Source organism: Pan paniscus, chromosome 21, assembly GCF_029289425.2.
Source record: "Pan paniscus chromosome 21, NHGRI_mPanPan1-v2.0_pri, whole genome shotgun sequence".
Lineage (NCBI taxonomy): Eukaryota > Metazoa > Chordata > Mammalia > Primates > Hominidae > Pan > Pan paniscus.
Window position 1 is genome coordinate 32816790 of NC_073270.2, and position 21742 is coordinate 32838531.

The following is a 21742-nucleotide window of genomic DNA, read 5'->3' on the forward strand; positions in this document are numbered from 1 at the left end:
GTGCTATAAATTTCCCTCTACACACTGCTTTGAATATGTCCCAGAGATTCTGTTATGTTGTGTATTTATTTTTTTTTAGGCAGAGTCTTGCTCTGTCTCCCAGGCTGGAGTATAGTGGCTCAATCTCAGTTCACTGCAACCTCCACCTCCCAGGTTCAAGTGATTCTACTGCCTCAGCCTCCTGATTAGCTGGGATTAGAGGCGCCTGCCACCACACCCAGCTAATTTTTGTATTTTTAGTAGAGATGAGGTTTCACCATGTTGGCCAAGCTTGTCTGAAACTCCTGACCTCAAGTGATCCACCCGTCTCAGCCTCCCAAAGTGCTGGGATTACAGGTGTGAGCCACCTTGCCCTGCCTGTTTCTTGTATTTGATGATGAAAATCTGTTATTGACAGGCACCCGGCCTGTTACTTGTATTTTATTATGAAAATCTGTTACTGATAGTAAGAGGATGGGGGCTCAGGTTAACAACAGGGTGTTAAAAAAGCAGCAGTGAAATTTTGGTTCTCAAAATATTTGATGTCTTATTCCTTTTTTTGAACATGGGTTTTGCTATTAAAGGCCAGCCATTTTGAAACTTGATTTTATTGTCATGTTCTCATTTTGAAATTTATCTTATTGTTTGTACGAATCGGCAACCGTATGTGGGAAATTTCAGTTTTGCATATTTTCAGATTATTTTCATTTTTACATCAGAGATTTTGAGCAGATGCTATACAAAAGTATTCATTTATTTATTCAACAAAATTTAGTGCTGGTTATGTTGCAAGCACTTAGGGAACTTCATGCTGTACGTGCCTCAGATACCTTTGTGAATGTAATGACAACATCAAAAGATTTGCCCTTATGCACCTTATAAACCTTTAATTTCAAGGCAGGTTGATGAGTGAGCATCTGCTATAACATACTTTTTCTTTTTTTTTTTTCAGAGACAAAGGACCTCATTACTCACAGCACAGCACGCAGCATGAGCATCTTGTTTGTACTGAGTCCAGATGAATACTACACATGCAGTGGGTTTGTGTCATAATCAAAGAACTTTGTGCTTAGCAAATCTCAGTCTTTTTATTTATTTATTTATTTTGGAGGGGACAGGGTCTTTTTTTTTTTTTTAATTGATCATTCTTGGGTGTTTCTCACAGAGGGGGATTTGGCAGGGTCATAGGACAATAGTGGAGGGAAGGTCAGCAGATAAACAAGTGAACAAAGAAACAAGTGAACAAAGGTCTCTGGTTTTCCTGGGCAGAGGACCCTGCGGCCTTCCGCAGTGTTTGTGTCCCTGGGTACTTGAGATTAGGGAGTGGTGATGACTCTTAAGGAGCATGCTGCCTTCAAGCATCCGTTTAACAAAGCACATCTTGCACCGCCCTTAATCCATTTAACCCTGAGTGGACACAGCACATGTTTCAGAGAGCACAGGTTTAGGGGTAAGGTCACAGATCAATAGGATCACAAGGCAGAAGAATTTTTCTTAGTACAGAACAAAATGAAAAGTCTCCCATGTCTACTTCTTTCCACACAGACACGGCAACCATCCAATTTCTCAACCTTTTCCCCACCTTTCCCCCCTTTCTATTCCACAAAACCACCATTGTCATCATGGCCCGTTCTCAATGAGCTGTTGGGTACACCTCCCAGATGGGGTGGTGGCCAGGCAGAGGGGCTCCTCACTTCCCAGTAGGGGCAGCCGGGCAGAGGCGCCCCTCACCTCCCAGACGGGGTGGCTGGCCGGGCAGGGGGCTGACCCCCCCACCTCCCTCCCGGATGGGGCGGCTGGCCGGGTGGGGGGCTGACCCCCCCACCTCCCTCCTGGGTGGGGCGGCTGGCCGGGCAGAGGGGCTCCTCACTTCCCAGTAGGGGTGGCCGGGCAGAGGCGCCCCTCACCTCCTGGATGAGGCGGCTGGCCGGGCAGGGGGCTGACGTCCCCACCTCCCTCCCGGACGGGGCGGCTGGCCGGGGGGGGCTGACCCCCCCCACCTCCTGGACGGGGCGGCTGGCCAGGCAGAGGGGCTCCTCACTTCCCAGTAGGGGCGGCTGGGCAGAGGCGCCCCTCACCTCCCGGACGGGGTGGCTGGCCGGGCGGGGGGCTGACCCCCCCACCTCCCTCCCGGATGGGGCGGCTGGCCGGGCAGGGGGCTGAACCCCCACCTCCCTCCCGGACGGGGCGGCTGGCCGGGCAGAGGGGCTCACTTCCCAGTAGGGGCGGCCGGGCAGAGGCGCCCCTCACCTCCCGGACGGGGTGGCTGGCCGGGCGGGGGCTGATCCCACCTCCCGGACAGGGTGGCTGGCCGGGCAGAGGGGCTCCTCACTTCCCAGTAGGGGCGGCTGGGCAGAGGCACCCCTCACCTCCCGGATGGGGCGGCTGGCCAGGCGGGGGGCTGACCACCCCACCTCCCTCCCGGATGGGGCGGCTGGCCGGGCAGAGGGGCTCCTCACTTCCCAGTAGGGGCGGCTGGGCAGAGGCACCCCTCACCTCCCAGACGGGGCAGCTGGCTAGGCGGGGGACTGACCCCCCCAACTCCCTCCTGGATGGGGCGGCTGGCCTGGTGGGGGCTGACCCCCACCTCCCTCCCGGACGGGGTGGCTGCCGGGCAGAGACGCTCCTCACTTCCCAGACGGGGTGGCTGCCAGGCGGAGGGGCTCCTCACTTCTCAGATGGGGCGGCTGCCAGGCAGAGGGGCTCCTCACTTCTCAGACGGGGCGGTTGGCAGGCGGAGGGTCTCCTCACTTCTCAGACGGGGCGGCTGGGCAGAGACGCTCCTCACCTCCCAGACGGGGTTGCGGCCGGGCAGAGGTGCTCCTCACATCCCAGACGGGGCAGCGGGGCAAAGGCGCTCCCCACATCTCAGACGATGGGCGGCCGGGCAGAGACGCTCCTCACTTCCTAGATGGGATGGCGGCCCGGAAGAGGCACTCCTCACTTCCTAGATGGGATGGCGGCCGGGCAGAGATGCTCCTCACTTTCCAGACTGGGCAGCCAGGCAGAGGGGCTCCTCACATCCCAGACGATAGGCGGCCAGGCAGAGACGCTCCTCACTTCCCAGATGGGGTGGCGGCTGGGCAGAGGCTGCACTCTCGGCACTTTGGGAGGCCAAGTCAGGCGGCTGGGAGGTGGAGGTTGTAGCGAGCCAAGATCACACCACTGCACTCCAGCCTGGGCACCACTGAGCACTGAGTGAACCAGACACCGTCTGTAATCCCGGCACCTCTGGAGGCCGAGGCTGGCAGATCACTCGCAGTTAGGAGCTGGAGACCAGCCCGGCCAACACAGCGAAACCCCGTCTCCACCAAAAAAATACGAAAACCAGTCAGGCGTGGCGGCGCGTGCCTGCAATGGCAGGCACTCGGCAGGCTGAGGCAGGAGAATCAGGCAGGGAGGTTGCAGTGAGCCGAGATGGCAGCAGTACAGTCCAGCTTCGGCTCGGCATCAGAGGGAGACCATGGAAAGAGAGGGAGAGGGAGACCGTGGCGAGAGGGAGAGGGAGAGGGTGAGGGAGAGGGAGACCGTGGCGAGGGGAGAGGGAGAGGGAGAGGGAGAGGGAGCAACATACTTTCATTGTCATTTAATTCACCATTATTTGGGTATACCTTATATTAAAACTGATTATTAAAAACTGGAAAATATTTAACACATCTTCATCTTGCCTCTTTCCTTAACATATGTAGATCAAGGGAGTCACTGAGAATCAATTTTAGAGATAGTTATAAAAATCTTACCTTTGCAACTATAACTTTGTCCTCAATGTAATAACTGGAAAAAATAATTTACATTTCAAAGGCTTTAATCTTTATATTTTTTTGAAAAGGAGCCTTCACCGAGATTCTTTAAAAATTCTTGCTCTATCCTACAGTAGAGACTGATAGACTCATGGATATGGTCCTCTAATGGATCTGTACCACCTCAGCTCTCTGATTGTCGCCCTGCTGTGGTGAAAATTAAAGCTTATTTTCATCTCATGTCTAGGATGTAGTATGTTCTTGTTGGGAAAAAATGATGTTTCTTGAGAAATAAGTGCCTTCAGTATCACTGTGTGTCACTTCATAAATATGACTAATATCTACTTTTACCAATTGCTGCAATTTGATCCTTAAACAGCCATCTTTAAATTATACTTTTTTTTTGGTTAAAGAAAAGTAATTATAATAGACATTAATTATTTTTACATAATTTTCTTATGTGGACAGCCATTCTTAGAACTAAAACTTTCAGATGTTTATATTACAAGTACAATAATTATTTATTATTATTAATGTCAGTAGCCAAATTTAATCAACTCTCTTCCTTTTACTTCCTTTTTTGAATCAAAATGTTACAATTATACAAGCAAGAGCAACAGCTCTATATCTGGATCACTGCAGTGCCTAGAAGATACAACAGCACAATTTACAAATCCAAATTTCCAGGAAGTCTCTGCACATACCTCTAGTACAAAAGATGTTTCAGAGACTAGAGGATCAGAAGGCAAAGAGAGGCAATATTCAACTCCCAGTTCAGGTCAAAAGGGAAGAAAGCCTGGTGTTGAAAGAAATCCAAGAATGACTGTGTCTGCAACTTGCTCCTTTCTGTAAAGTATTTATGGTGTTTTACTTAAAATATTTGCTCTTATGAGGGTCAATAATATTAATAGTTATGCTTTGTAAAAGAATTTATTCCTTACTTATAATTAATGGATCATTCTAAGTTATTATATGTTTAGTTGCTATAGTAAGATGATGTGAAAGATTCGTTGCCTGTTAAATATTTCTGGGATCTTTGCTTTATTTTTATATTATGATCTGTGCTTCCAAAGTTGAGCTGTAATTTTATTGTTTATACAAACGTAGAATAAAGCTTAAGTTTGGGGAGAAAACTAAAAGCTAGAGTTTTCCTTTCAGCTATAGAACAGTCATTTATTTCTATAAATGTTCTTTATGTAGCTTTCCTAGTTCCACAATTAAAAAGATAAATATGGGGATCTACACAGGTCTCAGTAAATAATAGTTCTTGATTAATAATGCATTTATTATAAAGCTTGCAGTTTAAAGTAGAATTTTGCTCAGCCTACATATCTTTTATGGTCAGGCTGCTATAATTATGTAATACCTAGTTAAATTTCAATTTCAGATAAACAAGGAATAATATTTTAGTATAAGCATGTCCCAAATATTGCATAGGATATACTTACACTAAAAAAAGTATTTGTTTATCTGAAATTTCAAATTAACTGGGCATGCTATATTTTCTGTGACAACCTGTTTTATAGAGAACAGAGTAAGTTAGCTAAATTTTAGAATACTTAACCCTAACCTGGTGTTCTAGGTCTTTCCTTTTTGTAATTATTATTATTATTTGGAGTCAGGGTCGTGCTCCGTCACCCAGGCTGGAGTGCAATGGCATAATCACAGTGCCCTGCAGCCTTGAGCTTCTGGGCTCAAGTGATTCTGGCACCTCTGCCTTTGCCTCCCAAGTAGCTAGTACCACAGGTATGTGGGCCCAACTAATTTTTTTCTTTTCTCATAGACACAGGGTCTCAGGCTGGCCTGGAACTCCTGGGCTCAAGCAATCCTCCCACCTCTGCCTTCACTTCCCAAATAGCTGAGACCACAGGCACAAGCCACCACCATATCCAGCTTATTTTTTATTAGGTTGGTGCAAGGGTAATTGCGGGTTTTGCCATTGAAAGTAATGGCAAAACCCGCAATTACTTTTTGCACCAGGCTAATAATTTTTTGTGGAGACAGGGTCTTGCCCTGTTGTCTAGGCTGGTTTCCAACTCCTGGGCTCGAGTGACCCTCCTGCTTTGGCCTCTAAAAGTTCTGGGATTACAGATGGGAGCCACTGCACCAAGCTACTTTGTATAATTTTTAACATAAACATAAATATTTTGAGAAATAGAAATATTAAAACCATTGGAGGAAAATATATTGCAAAGTATACAATAGAAAAAAAATCAAACAAAATACAACAAATACAACAAAAAATTGTCAAAATTTTCAGAGGAACAAAACAAAATCTAGTTTTACAATCCTCAGAATTCAAACCCATTATATCAAAAAAATACAGAAACATATTCAAAGAAAAAGGCAATCAATAGAGACTGACCTCAAGATGACCCAGATGTTGTAATTAGTGCAGATTTTTAAAGTAGTTATTGTAATTCTTACTGAAATCAAAACCCCAAAAACCCTTAAAATAAATGGATAGGAAATCACAGCAGAGAAGAAGAAACTACAATAATAACAAAGGCTCAAGTGGAAATTCTAGAAGTGAGAAAGTTTTCAAAATTAAAATAATCAGTTGTGTTCAGGAGCAGCTTGGAGGTGGTAAAGAGTCAATGAATCTTAAAATACAATTGAAATGATTCAATCTGAAAAATGTGAGCAGTCATAGGTTGGGGTGAGGGAGCTTTTCCTTTGGTTAGTGCTTTTAGGTAATCTTGGTTTTGATAAGATTACTAGACTGATCCATCGGGGGAATGCTAAGCCACAGTTTATCTTGGTTTCAGTAGTGCTTTAAACAAAAGTCATGATATCCTTGTGTACAAGATGGAAGAAGAGTGGACCAGATGACAATATTTAGATGCAGTCATTCTTAACCTCCGTTGCTCTCCCAGTGGTCTAGCTGGGGTTTGTATAAAGTGGAATGGGAGGAAAAGGGAAGGAGCGCCCACCTACCCTCTCCCCTTGTCCACTTGTCCTCCTTCACTAGTGGATAAATTCCACGGGAACAGGCAAGTTATTTTAAATCTGTATCTTCTGTTGTCAAGATCTGTAATCAGTTCTGCTCGCTGGACTGGGGACAGGAACCAAGGGAACATGAGGGTGAACGGGTTGATATGGAGTCGAGGAACACACTGGGCCTACATGCAGAATGTTTGCACCAGGAAAGCCAGTCAGCAGGCAGATGGTCTCAGATACCAAGCTAGTGTTGGGAAGCAAGACTCAGTCTCTTGAAGGCGGTGTTCCTCATTCTGTGGTTTGTATCGCTTGCTTCAGAATGACCTGGAGTACTTGTTAAAATGCAAATTTTGAGCCCAATCCTAGACTTCCTAGCCTGTATCTCTACGGATGGGTCTCAGTAGTCGATATTGGAAACGTGCAGGTCCCTAGGAGATACTTATGCATATAGATTTGAACTGTTGTGTTTAAGGGTTAGGCAGCTGGCAAAAGCAAGGAATAGACCAAGCCCTTGGGTGGGAAGGCTCCATAACCTTGGCACTGTTAGCATTCTGGGTGGAACAGGATTCTGCCACATGCTTCGCAGCATCCCTAGCCTCTACTCTCTAACACCGCATTCCAGTTGGGAAAACCAAAAATGTCCCCTGGGAGGCAAAATAGTCACCAGTTGGGAACCGGAACCACTGCATTGTGGGATCAGAGTGGTTAGTTTGTTCCCAATCCAAGGATCAGAACACACGATGAGAGAAAGTCCAGCTATTGGAACTGGGAATGCCAAGTTGAAGCTAGACCTACAACGAAAGCTCCAAAATCTCCTTTAAAGGGCTGATCCCATGCCTCAGCTACCCAGCTTGTACAGATGCCATGTAACTCCAGATTTGGTGACAGAAGGAATTTAAAGGCTAGAACTAGATAGGGTCTTTCAGGTTAGGCCAGCACACAATGTGGACTTTTGACATCATCCAGATGCTTGAACCAACCTCAGTCCTGAGGCAGAATTTCCCGTGGCATCTGATACACAGCCTGGCTTTGGAGCACTCACTGGGATTAGATTCCACGGGAATATTGTGTTTAGGAACTCTGAAAGAGACAGGCTTCAACGAAGCAGACCTAAGCAACACGTAGCATCTGAACTTCTTTATCAGCTTCCATTCCAGCCCACGAGGACAAAAGCATCACATACATATCCACTGTGGCTAACCTGTCCTCCGTAGGGAGTTTCCCCAGTACTACTCTCCCCTCTGTTCTGAGCCTACTTGCTCCTTTGTAATGTTTCCACTTTCTGTCCCACTCCCTAATAGATGATTTGTCCTCTCTGCCCAGCCCCCTAGTTCTGATATTTGGATTGTCTGTGATCTGGGTAGTACTTAGGAGGTAGAATCAAAGCCTTGTTGATTGGATTGGGAGTTTCCAACTTCCTATTAAAGGCACTGATTAAGCATCTATTGTATAAAGTAAAGTAAGATTATGATCCACTAAGAAAGATTCCATAAGTAGCGCAGGAAGAATTGGTTTCTAGTACACTTCATGCTTCGGGACAGGAAATCCAGAAAAAAATTCTGTGATACGTTAAGTGTGTACTGTAAGTTTCATTTCCATGTGAAAAACTGTAGTTAGCCAAGGAAGTACATCCATGAAGAATCCTGATTACACTTGTTTAATCCTGGTTAAACTAGCTACTAGCTAAACAATAATTTCACAACAACTCAAGAACTCTGTAAAAGCATTTCCTCTGAATATTTTATTCAGAAAAAAAAAAAAACACAAAAAGATAAGGCAGAAACAAAAATCCCAGTCATTTGCAGTATCTGTCGGCTTTCAATTTGGTTCTCTTGTTTAGACAAAGAAAAATAGTAAAATTAATCTATGTAAAACATGCCATATATATTCAACTGCTACTAAATATAAAAAGCTTTAAAACTGTGTGTTCAATTTTGGTTATTGTATTACTACAACACTTATATTAAAATATGTATACTTTTAAATTTGGTTTCTATAAAAAATGGATTCTAATCTTATAAAAGTTATTTCCTAATATTCAATAAATGTTGCCTAAGGGCTTTTTCAATCCAAATAGCACTTTTAATTATTCCAGAATTTAAGGGTGCTCTAAATTTCCATTTAATAGGGTGAGAATGCTGTATTATTACAAGTGAAAAAAGTTACAGGACAAAGAGGTTATTCCGTTTTAGAGTCCACATCCTGATTATATTTTATATCCTCTTCTTGATTTCTTACAACTAGATACATATCCATTTGCTCAGCTGGAAAAAATTCTTAACATTATTTACTGACTTTAGGTATGAACTCTACCAGCTAGTTAACAGGAAATATGTAATTAAACGTTGCCTTTATCAAGTAATGTAAAAAAAGGGTAAGAGTAACTTTGTAACATAGGACTTGAATGAGCGGCTGGTGATTAACAAAATCTGGCACTTAATTGATTTATACTTCTGCACTCACAGCTAAACGTCTCTACCTGTTTTTCTATGTTGTAAATCTAGGACATTACTTATCTACATAGGAAGAGTAATAAATATTAATAACGTGCTATGATAAACATTCTGCACTCTTCCAAATCTTACAATAAAACTGCTTCAATTTCACTTGTTTAGCTTTTATACTTAGTTTTTTAGTTGATCTATGCTTATTTTAAGGAACCTGAACTACTCTAACAGAATCCACAGAATTTTTATATTAGTCAAACTGCTTCTTTCTAACTCTGGTTCTAATAGTTATAAAAAGATAATGATAAATTTATGAAGTAGATACAGTCAAACCTGAATTTCTTAAAGTATATACTTATAATCGGTTATAATTTTTAGATATTCTTTCTTGACAGTCTTTTCCCAAACTCATGATGTCCTCTCTAGGTAATATTGCCACACTCATAAATTATAAATAAAGAGAAAAATGTGAAAACTACAGTAATTTAAGAGAATATAGGTTTTCTACATGCCATTTCTATTAGCTACTGAAAATAGTGAAAATAAGTAAATAAATAGCTACCTGTCCAGAAGCGTCTCATGCAAAAATCCATCTTTCTGAGCCTTTTTAAGAATTTTACTCTCTTCTTTACTTATTTTAAGTTTGTGGTCTTGGAAGCTCTGAAATTTCTTTCTGCAAAGAAAATGTCTTCATTGAAAAATACCTCAAACTCTGATTATACATATTTACTATTAAATTTATAAATACTGTTAATTTCTTTTTTCACTTATTACAAAAGTCTAATTGTAGGCCAGGCGCAGTGGCTCATGCCTGCAATCCCAGCACTTTGGGAGGCCAAGGCAGGCAGATCACTCGAGGTCAGGAGTTTGAGAACAGCCTGGCCAACATGGTGAAACCCCGCCTCTACTAAAAATACAAAAATTAGCCGAGGGTAGTGGCGCGTGCCTGTAGTCCCAGCTACTCGGGAGGCTGAGGCAGGAGAATCACATGAACCTGGGAGGCAGAGGTTGCAATGAGCCGAGATAGTGGCACTGCACTCCAGTCTGGGGGACAGAGCGAGACTGTCTTGGGGGAGAAAAAAAAAGTCTAATTGTATTTTTTTTAATAAGCTGGAGCTTTTGAACAACAAAGATAACCTTCATGACCTCTCAAGAGGAGGGCCACTCATTGACTGGGTAGCAGAAGGCCCCACTTCTATTAGGGCATGCTGGCTGGAATCCCCTCTGTCCTGACCATAGCACAGCCTTTGACTGGCATCACGCCCATTCTATGAATGAATAGAGAGATTGACTAACCCGAGTGACTAGCTTTGGGAGCTGGTAGGATGATTAGGAAACCTGAAACCTCAAGAAAAGAAAAGCATTTAGCTCAGTGCTCTGTCCTAGAGGCTACATTGTGTTGCCTCTTCTTGTCTATCAGTTTTCATTTTTTCAGACACGGTCTTGCTCTGTCACCCAGGCTGGAATACAGTGGTGATCAGAGGTCACTGCAGCCTTGAACTCCTGGGCTCAAACAATCCTCCTGTCTCAGCCTCCCAAGTAGCTGAGCCTACAGGCATGCACCACCATCCCCAGCTAATTAGGTAATTTATTTTGAAAGCACTTTGAGAAGCACTTCACTGTCAAATCTGTAGGTCTAAAAGGAAAAGCATACATACACATAATTGATTTCACATTGTTTTACATTTCCTTTGTCTTCTTCTGGAATGTCATCTTTTTTCGTGGTTTCTTTTTCAGCACAGGATCTAATCTAGATATTGGAAAAGAGAATCCAATGGGTTATATGTTTATCTTCCACCTTCCCCACTTTACATGTCACATAAGAACATTCAAGATGATTTCTTATGCAGAAGAAAAAATTAACTGAGCAACTATAATCAGAAAAAGACAGGTTCTGGCTATGTGTTTTTACTTCATATATATAATCTATACGAGTAAGTGCTGTCACATGCTTCCTCTGCAGCCCTTGTGTCAGAAACACTACAGACAAAATTATTTCAGAAACATTTTACACATCACATCCTGCTAGGCAATAAAGCAATCATTAACTAATTTAACTTTGTCCTCCAAGTGAATACACTAGGATCAAATTATCCCTAGTAGACAAGTGTTCATTTGATCAGATTGAAAGCTTAATAGCTATTTTACATTGCACAGACTATTACCAAAGTATTAAAACTTTTAACATTACACAACTTGTTTTTAATTAATTGGAACCCACCTCTTTTACTAGCTTCTTATATCCTCCTAAGTTTGGACAGATGTTTACTATCACATGTCATAAATTAATTGATCTGCATTCAACAATTAGGATCACCCACAGAACAGGCAATTGGCAATGGTAAGGACTCATTTCTCCTAAGGGATCTCTGTGGCCAGAGTCCAGTTCCAGGGCTGCTTAGAAAGTGATGACAATTAACGTGTTTGTGCCAATGACATCTTTGTGACAGTTTTGATTAGAGGGGTCCCAGACCTGAAAACATTCCCTGCTAGCGCCTGTAGCATAATGCTACCTTTAGTAAGAGGGATCTGTGTTCTGGTAGACAGGGCAAGGTCATAAAGGTGAAGGGCTGACGGAGATTAGGAGAGCCTGCAATTAAATGGTACGAAAAGAGTCCTAAATAATCACTGTTCAGAGCTTCCAAGTACTTGACTAACCAAAGAGACCCAGAAAACTTTGTATTTTGTCTGAAAATTGCTTTAAATAGTGAAAAATGCAATCTTTGTGTATCTTTGTATCTTTGTATAAGTGCAAAGCACTGCACATATATTTGCAATTGTTGCCTTCAATAACACTTTTGTGATAATATCCAGATGAAAAATAATTTAAACATGATACAGTAAAATGTAAATAAATAAAATTAAATGTAAGTCACAAACCCATCTGCATTTCCTCAATGACCTGTTTCCTGAGAAGCAATGTGCTATGAAATACTGAGAGTGGCCTCTGGAGTCAGCTGGGCCTGGGTACACATCCTGTCCTACCACACCTTGAAATCACTGTGATTTCCATGAAGTGACTGACAAAAACCACGAGGATGTAAGGAGGGTCAGAGGCTGTCTTCCTGTCTGTAAGGCTGAGCTCACATCCACCTCACAGGATCATTATGGAAATTCAAGACTATAACGCATGTGCGCATGTGCCGGATGCATGCAATGAAAAAGTATAACATTTCACTTCTCTAACTGTAAGAAAATGCCTACATTTTAAATTGAAATTGTTTGAGCTTTAGATTTGAAATTATCTGAAATCAAGACTACTCTAAAAAGAAAATCAAACATATGACCGGAAATCTAACATGAATCACGTACAGAGAATTGATAGATGCTTTTAAATTACACTGGTAGTAGAGAAAAATGTAACATAAATTTTTATGCTCTAATTATAAGAACGAACGGCATTTTAGAAAAGGCATTTGCCCCCTCTCCTAGAGCCTTCCACTCTGGCCCCCACAATGCCTTACAGAGCAAATCTGGGTCAGACTGGATGCAACCTGTGATTCCCAACAAAGACAGACAAAGCAAGGTTCAGGATGCTCAGTACTGCGATGTAATGCCAAGACACAGAAAAGCCATGTGTCAAGAAGGGGGGAGTTATTCTTTAGACACATCCTGGTATATGTTTATCATTAAAGAGCAGTGGCTTTTGTGAGTCTAAAAAATTAAGCCTTAAATGTTTTCATCAAATTCCAGTTAACTACCTATCTAGGTTATATTAACAGTATTATTTAGAATTTCACCTTGATATGAAGATGTCTGTGTAACTTTTACAATGATGTAAAACAAAGAGTAGGATTAGGGAGGGCACAGGCCACTGGTGCAATGGATAATGCATCTGACTACGGATGAGGGAATTTAGCCTGGAATAAGGAACTTTTATTTCCAGCTTAGTGATGTACACAAATTTTAAAAATAAAATAAAAATCATGTTTTATGTGATTCATGTTTCTCCTAATGCAAAGAAGATGGGTACTATTAATAAAAATATTTTTAAAATGTAAGGGCTAAGGCCCCAACAGTTCTGCTATGATTTTTAATGTTTCATAGAGTGATTATCATCACAGAAACTCAAGCATTATGTAAATACAAACACGTATACCCCGACCTGGTAATTCTGCTTCTGGAAATTTATCTTCAGGTCCACCCGCACATCTACAAATTGATGCATATTCAATGTTATGTACTGCAGCACTGTTTATAAGAGCAAAAGACTGGAAACAGCCTAAATTTCCATCTACAAAAGACTAAAAAAATTAAGGTACATCCCTAAAATGGAATATTATGTGGCTGTTAAAAAAGAGAGAGAGAGAAAGAGAGGAAAAGCAAGAAAAAGAGAAAACTTTCTACATTCAAACAAATAGTAGAAAACTCTCCAAGATACAATTTTAAGGAAAAAAAAATCAAAGTCGAGAAGACTATAGAGAAGGTTGCCTTTAGTGTAAAACAGTTGAAAATTATAAATATATTCATATGTTTATAAAGAAATTTTAGGAGGCTATAAAAAAAAACAAAGGGAAAGAGGAACAGGAGCTGGGACACAGGTGAGTAAGATGCATGGCAGGCATACATCTTCATATGCTTTTATTTAAAAATGTTGGACCACGTGTACATGTTATCTATTTAAAAAATTAGATTTTAAAATACAAGCAAGAAAACAAGAAAATGGAAGCTTAAAAAGAGCATGTGGAACTACCAGAAAAAGATACTAATCCATGGAGATAATGGCAAGGTAGCTCCTAGATGCACTGATTTCTCTACCACATTGTATAAACAAGCCATCAACTATGGGATTTATAATTAAAAATGAGTCTATTTGAAACACCACATTATAAAAAGCTATTAACTGAATCTTTAAAGTGACAGTAAATGATGACTTAACATTTTAAAGAGATACAGTCAGATCGCATGTGTGAATGCAGTCATCTGTATAAAATGTCATTACCTTGATCATTTCTTCTTCTCCTGCTGTTTTACTTTTTGCTTCTATGTCCCCTGCTTCATTGCATCTAATAAAGTAGCTATTTAAGGCCAACAAAGCCATTTTCCCCTAATTGAAACAAAATAACAAAATAGCCATGAGGATACTTCTTGTGGAAGAAACATTAAGTGTTTAGACTGAATTAATTTTTCCTCCCTGATTTAAAAGTCACAGAAAAGAACTGAGAGAAAAACCTCAAAAATATAATACAAGAACATATAGAAAAGGAAACCAAAATCACCTTTCATTTTACTATTCAAAGATTACCACAATAAACATTTGTAGTGTATCTTCCTAGTAGGATTGCTTCCTTTCTAAAAGATCTACTGAAGATAAAACTGATTTAGTTCTGCTTGGAAAATTAACTTTAAAGACAAGAACATAATTATGAATGCATACTTTATTCAGATATTAACATTTTAAGTAAAATTTATTTTCTTCACAATTAGAAAACATGAAAAGGTACATACAATGCCTTTGGTGTTTTGAATTTAAGAATCAATGTCTGAGGGACTTTTGTGTGTGAAAATAAATATTCATATACATTTTTAGTTGTTTAATGTTTGATGTATTACACTGCTTTCTATTAAACAAAACTTTAAAACCTGATTTTCTTGTGTATTTAAATCTGGGTTATAAATTTGGTTAGCTTAACTCCCGTAACAAATATAACATTTATTTATAACTTGTATTTGGTTGATTCTTTTGGAAAACTTGGAATACCATAACATTTAGACAAAATATTTATAAATACAATGATTACAAAATATGTTAACCTTATATCACATCCAGTTAAAAATGTGCTGATAACATGGATTTAATTTCTTAGTCAAGTCACAAGGGCTGGGTGGTCTCTCATCTGGATGGCTCCTGGTGAGCCCTGGAACATGGCGGTGTGGTCCAAGGTGATTTAAACCTGTGCCACAGATTATTCAGCTGAGTCCTTTTTGCAATACAGTTTTAAGACCCTCTTTCATTTAAATTTAAATTTTTGAAACTTAGTGTCCATCCTAAAAATAAAATGAAATGAACTTTCCTAAAGTGTTGTATTATTAGTACTATCTAAGCGATCATCCTGGCCTTATGAAATATTGGCATTTTCTACTGGTGTAACTTTTATTAGAAGCATCTCATCATAACTAGTAGGATCATCTCAAAGGGGTTGCAACACATTAGCAGGTAATGAAATCAATGTAATGTTTCCTGAACGGTATTGGGTGGGTTGGGGGGGAAAGGAATACACACAGACACACAGAGGAAGGGGTAAAAGAGAATACGAAATATCAAGGTGCATAACACATGGATAAGTATGTATTGTTAAGTACAACTCTTGTTCCAGTTATACATATGTTTGTGCTGGGCTGGCAATGTAAAAATACATTTCTTAATGGATTGGGTCAAAATAGTTTTCAAGTCACTGACTTAAGATTTTATCCTAGGGGATGAGGAAATTAGTCTAAGTGATTACCTCTTTCTGGTGGGATGTTTGTTTAATCTGTCATCTTAGAAAACACTGCTGAGTTCCTATTTTCAGTTCATTATTGTATACTACCAAAGCTGCTACTCAAAGGCTGAGCTTATCTTCTATTTGCTTGTTCTGCGTGGTGCCCACTGGTCCTTACTGTTTTTGATATAGTTATCTACTTTTTAAAGACAGTTTAGCACTCACATATTTTTGTTCAATCTTTACTTCTCACACAAACAGAAAAAGGAAATTATGTATTCTGTATCAACAAAGATTTAACAAAACATCCATATACTACAACTGTCTACTTAATAAAATAAAGAATTAGTATATTATCTTTTTTGTTCTTATATTAAAACGATCTTTTCGTACACTATTTTAAGCTTATGAACTGAACGTCTTTTAGAGATAATTTACTTCAATGAACTATTATTATTTATATTTTATACGCAAATTGTCACAACTTGGTCTTAGCTAGCTCCACTGTTTGCTTACAGTCTGTAATGTTTCTGAAAACATCCATGATTTCTGCTAAAAAGAAGATACTTAGGAACTATTCTGTTTCCCTACTCTATGACCTAAAATTGACTGGTTCTTCAATGGAAATGAGATCCATATCTAGGCACTAAGGGTATACAGAAATAATTGTGGACAAAAGTACTAATGCTATTTTTGTTGCACTATATTTTGAGATCTCATTAAGGCTCTGTGTTCTTAGTGGTTTATTCCAATTTAATGTATTATACTATTGCATCCTGCTTTTTCTTTTTAAATATATTATGATTGACTGTTACAGACTTTCTGTTAAACTGACAGGAAGTTTTTATAAACAATAACAGCACTTACATTTTGAAAGGCTGGTTCCCATTGTTCTCTTGGTCCAATTGCATCTGAATGCCCAACAACAAGTTCATCTGAATTTATACCAAGATATTTTCCATAGCCAGATTTCAGGGCGATTCTATACATTAATAAGATAGATAAAAGTTAAAAATTGAGAGAAAATTAATTATAAGACATCAAAACAGGACATGTGTATGTGTGTGGGTGTGTACATATCTAAAGTTTCAGACTGGACATATTCCAAGTGTTCAAAAGATCCATGTGGCTGAGTGGTGACTCACTCCTGTAATCTCTGTGCTTTGGGAAGGCAATGGGAGAATTGCTTGAGGCAAGAAGTTCAAGATCAGCCTGGACAACATAGTGAGACCCCATCTTTACAAAAAATTTAAAAAGTTAGCTGGGCATGGTGGTGTGCGCATGTAATACCAGCTACTTGGGAGGCTGACGCAGGAGGAGTGCTTGAGCCCAGAAATTTGAGGTTATAGTGAGCTATGATCACACCACTGCCCTCCAGCCTGGGTGACAGAGACTCTGTGCCTTCAAAAAAAAAAAAAGCTACATGTGACTAGTTGTTGCCATATTGGACAGTAAAGTTTTAAATTTAGTTTTATATTTTGCTTTTTTAATATAAACATTGTACCTTATATATTACATAACAAACATTTTCAAAATTCATCATTCTTCAATTATACCTCTTTAGTTATAACCTTCAATAATAAATTACTAAAACTTTATGTCATCAAACTGTTTTCCAGAAAATGCTGCTTCCATTTACATTCTTACCTCAAATTAATAGAGTATGTTTTGTATCATGGATTTTTTTTAAACATTATGACTGTAAAAAAGTACTTGAAAACCTGATATGGAAAAAAAACAGTATCCTATTAATTTGCATTTTAGTAGTTAACTAGAATAACAATTGTTTTCTTTTCCTTTCTAGCTTTTAGATTATCTGGTAATGTCCCTTGTCCATTTTTCTATTCAGATCTGATTGTTCACAATTTCTCTACTGGGGTCTTCAGTGCTATGAATTCTATACAAGATACATATGAAGAGTAAGAACTCACTGCCTATTAAGATTGTTGCAAATATTTTCCTCATTTGTCAGTTAATTTTCTTTATAATCCTTTTTTGTTTATAATTGTAAAGCAGTTTAAAACTATTGAATTTTTCTTCCTCTGCTTTTATTCTGTCTTTCACCCTACTTATCAGACTTTCAAAGAAAGTATAGAAATAATCATCTTAATGTGATTTTTTAAAATTATGATTTCTTTTACCTTACTAAGAATCTCCTCGGATGCCATAATTGACTTTTACTCCTTTATATGTTAATGATTATATAACAGAAATCATTATCATGTTGATGTAACCAATTACTAAAATATGTAAATTCACTTTCAGTATCTTTTACCCAAAGAATCATTCTATACTTCTGCACAAGGTGAGAATAAAAAAGGTTACTTTATAAAATGACTGTAAAAATAGTGAGTAAAAATATTCTTTTGGTTGTTATGATGCTGTAACATTCTCTGCTGGTTTCAACAATGTCCCTTTTCTTAGTCTTCCTGTTTGTCTTTAGACTTCCAAACAGTGAGTTTAAATATCATAGCAACAGTGAACCAGGTTTTGTACTATTTGATTTATTTTTTAATCTATCTTACTTGGTGTGTGAAATTATTAATCTTCATTTTTTAACTTACATATCTTTTTTCCAGCCTAGCATTATATATTGATAGGAAATCCACTAAAAGTAGATCACAAAATCTACTTTTCAAAAAAGCTATTTCATTTTTTATATCAAAATTACCATGGGCTTAAGACAGATACTAAAATTTTTAATGAATACAATTAAATTTTTAAAATAACTGGTTACTAATTATATTACAACATAAGCTCACCTGGAATCAGATAATTTGACAGCCATAAACTGCTCTGGAGGACTAGGGCCCTCATCAATATTGGAGAAAAAACATTTGAAAATAAATTTGACATTTGCTATAAATATAAAGACATTATTTTGCTTTAAAAAATGTGGCTATTTTCTTCTGCAATTAAATGTAATATTCAGATATACTGATGTCACTGTAATACTGTATCTTTGGAATCAAGATCTATTTTACCTTCTTTTAACTACAGTGCTAATTTTATACACTGAGTAAGACAGGGTGATATAATGCTTATTTAGTAACTTTAGAGATAGCTTCTGTTTTAAAATACAGTCATAAATAAGCACTTATTTAAAAAAGCTAAATGCTTTCATTTATTCAATGGATGGCCTTGCTGACCAAATGATACTGCTTTTTATCTTCTAATTACTTTGTATCTCATTAGTGCTTCCTCTAATGGGCTAAAGAAAACGAGGAAACTTCAAATTGTTAAATGCACCCAGGTTAGTTTTGGTAATAGGTCTGAATAAAAAAGAAATTCAAACATGTTTGACTGAAATAGGTTTTCTTTTTTCTTTCCACTTACTATTTTAATTATTCATATTGTTTTGATTTCCAAAGATACTCTTCTGGAACTATACGGAATGTTTTCAAATGCTTATATTAGAAAGAGGGACTTGCCAATGGCTGGTAAATATTAAGGAATTAAAAAAAATGGAAGAGTCAAATGCAATGGTTACATTCCTTTGGAAAATGTTTGATACTAGTTAGAGTTTGGCCTAAGTGAATGAATGTCCTAAAATCTACACTTGTGGCAGGATCTTCCCTTCCAGACACAAACCTTCTTTGTGTGGAGCTCCCAGGGTAAAAAGACCATTGTCGAGTGCATGTATATAGGTTCCCTCATCCATTTCAATGGCTATGGTTCCTGAAATTTCACCAAAGTTTGTTACTGTTCACCAGATTCCTAAAAAATAAAATTGATATTTCAACTTTATATTTTAGTTTTGACACAGAGTTCTTTGTTATTATAACTTAGTTTTAAAAACCTTTTATCTTGCAGTTGTAAGAAATAATATGAAGATCTCACATATCCTTTACTCACTTTGTCTCAATGATGACATCTTGCATAAGTATCATACATTGTTAGAATCAGGAAACTGACATTGATATAATCCATGAAGCTTATTCAGATTTCACCAGTTTTACATGTACTTGTTCGCATGTGTGTGCACAGATTCATGCGACTACCAGCACAGTCAGGATTAGGTTTTTAAAATACAAAATAGCAACATACAGCCAGGCATGGGGGTGCATGCCTGTAATCCCAGCTACTCGGGGAGCTGCGAAAGAGGATCACTTGAGCCCAGGAGTTCAAGGTTATAGTGAGCTATGATCACGCCACTGCACTATAGCCTGAGTGACAGAGCAAGGTCCTGTTTCAAAAAAAGACCAAAACAAAACAAAAGGCAACATGTGAAGGTACAAAGTGATACATGGAGAACGGTCTCTCTCATGATAGACCCCAGCCATCTATTCATGCCTGCTTTCCAGAGGCAATGCCTATCATAATACTTCTTAAAAATGTCTCTCAGGAAGACTTTCTCGCATAGTAATCTTTTTTTTTTTTTTTGAGACGGAGTCTCGCTCTGTTGCCCAGGCTGGAGTGCAGTGACGCGATCTTGGCTCACTGCGACCTCTGCCTCCTGGATTTAAACAATTCTCTGCCTCAGCTTCCAGAGTAGCTGGGGTTACAAGAGCCTGCCACCATGCCCGAATAATTTTTTTTGTACTTTTAGTAGAGACGGAGTTTCACCACATTGGCCAGGCTGGTCTTGAACTCCTGATCTCGTGATCCACCTGCCTCTGCCTCCCAAAGTGCTGGGATTACAGATGTGAGCCACCGCACCCGGCCAGTAATCTTAACTACGATTTTAGATTGAAAGCAAAATGAGCAGAATCTATGTCTATGTATACTAATTTCCAATTTGCCAATAGAAATGTTAGGCTTTAGCAACAATTATTTTAGCAGTTGTTATAAAAGTTTATATCTTAATGTTAAAAAATATCCTCAAATCTCCTCCTAAATTGCACTTTAACTAGAGTAGAAATGAGTCAATCATTAACTGGATATGAAATATTAAGGAATTCTTGTTAATTTTACAAGGTCTGATAATGACATAGTATAATGCATAAAAGTAAAGGACAAAACAGGTGATGAGAGAAAGACATACTATGTTAAGAAATGTACATTTATGTACTTATGGGTAAAATGACATAATATCTGTGATTTTACTTAAAATTTTCTAGGAAAAAATGTGTGTGGGGGTGTGTATGTAAATGAAACGAGATTGGCAAAATATTGATAATTAATGCTGGGGCCTGGGCACATGGGGGACTCATTATATTCTTCTATGTATGGATTAGTTTGGATATTTCCATAATAAAAAGGTTTTAAAGATTCAGTTAATTCCACTGCACAAAATTTTCTATTCAACTAAACATTTCATGCTTTTCATAATCAATTTTAAAATATATAAAATTTCAGCTAAAATGAAGTTGGACCCTTATCTAACACCAAATACAAAAAGTAACTAAAATAGACCAAAGACCTAAAAGTAAGAGTTAAAGTTAGAAAACTTTTAGAAGAAAATGGGAAAAGCTTCACGACAATGAATTTGGCAATGATTTCTTATATAGAACATCAAAGGCACAGGCAACAAAAGAAAACATAGACAAACTGGACTTCATCAGAATTAAAAAGTTTTGTGCATCAAGAACCACTGTCAACACAGTAAAAGGCAACCCAGAGAATGGAGAAAATATTTGTAAACTACATACATGATAAGGAATTAATATCCAGACTATATAGAGAACTCCAAAAAGACAAATACCACAATTCAAAACTGGGCAAAGGATATACACGGACATTGCTCCAAAGATGATATACAAATGGCCAATAAGCACTGGAAAAGACGCTCAACATCACTAGTCACTAGGGAAATATAAATCAAAACCATAATGCAATACCACTTCACACCCATTAGAATGCTATTATCAAAACAAACAAAAAACGGAAACCAAGAAAACCAGAAAAACAAATGTTGGGCAGGATGTGGAGAAACTGAAACCTTGTGCAATGCTGGTGGGAAGGTAAAATGGTGCATGTATTTAAATGCCACTGAAGTGTAAACGTAAAAATAGAAAAACTAACAAATTCTATATTCTGTATATTTTACCTCCACACACACACGAAACCAATGGAGAAAAAGAAAATTAATCAAAATTAAAATTTCAGCTACAGACAATTAGAAAGAAATAAAACTAATGACAATTTAGATGACTGAGTTATAGCTACAATTGTTTTCAGTAAAAGAAATAATGCTTTATTCAGAATCATGAACAGTGTTATGATTAGCAAGTCTTTCTTATAAATGTAATAGTTAATATTTTTAAATTAGTTT

At 38.6% G+C, this 21742-nt stretch overlaps 1 protein-coding gene across 7 annotated transcripts in view; it reads right to left on the reverse strand.

The window, feature by feature from the left end:
* Positions 1–1066: 1066 nt before the first annotated feature.
* The window catches only part of LOC117977268 (protein FRG1B-like), a 29736-nt gene continuing 9060 nt past the window's right edge, over positions 1067–21742 (reverse strand). For 6 of the 7 annotated variants that reach the window (XR_008622356.2, XR_008622355.2, XR_008622359.2 and 3 more), the window contains 2 exons: positions 19120–19245; positions 16396–16510 (listed from right to left, as the gene is read on the reverse strand). Coding sequence is in view for 1 of the 7 variants with exons in the window: in XM_055105089.2 (XP_054961064.1) it covers positions 3099–3354; positions 9669–9779; positions 10765–10856; positions 14049–14147 (558 nt within the window). In the remaining 6 variants the exon portion in view is untranslated. Of the gene's footprint in view, positions 3355–9668; positions 9780–10764; positions 10857–14048; positions 14154–16395; positions 16511–19119; positions 19246–21742 lie in introns of those variants that run through there. The other variant, XM_055105089.2, reaches the window with a different exon arrangement.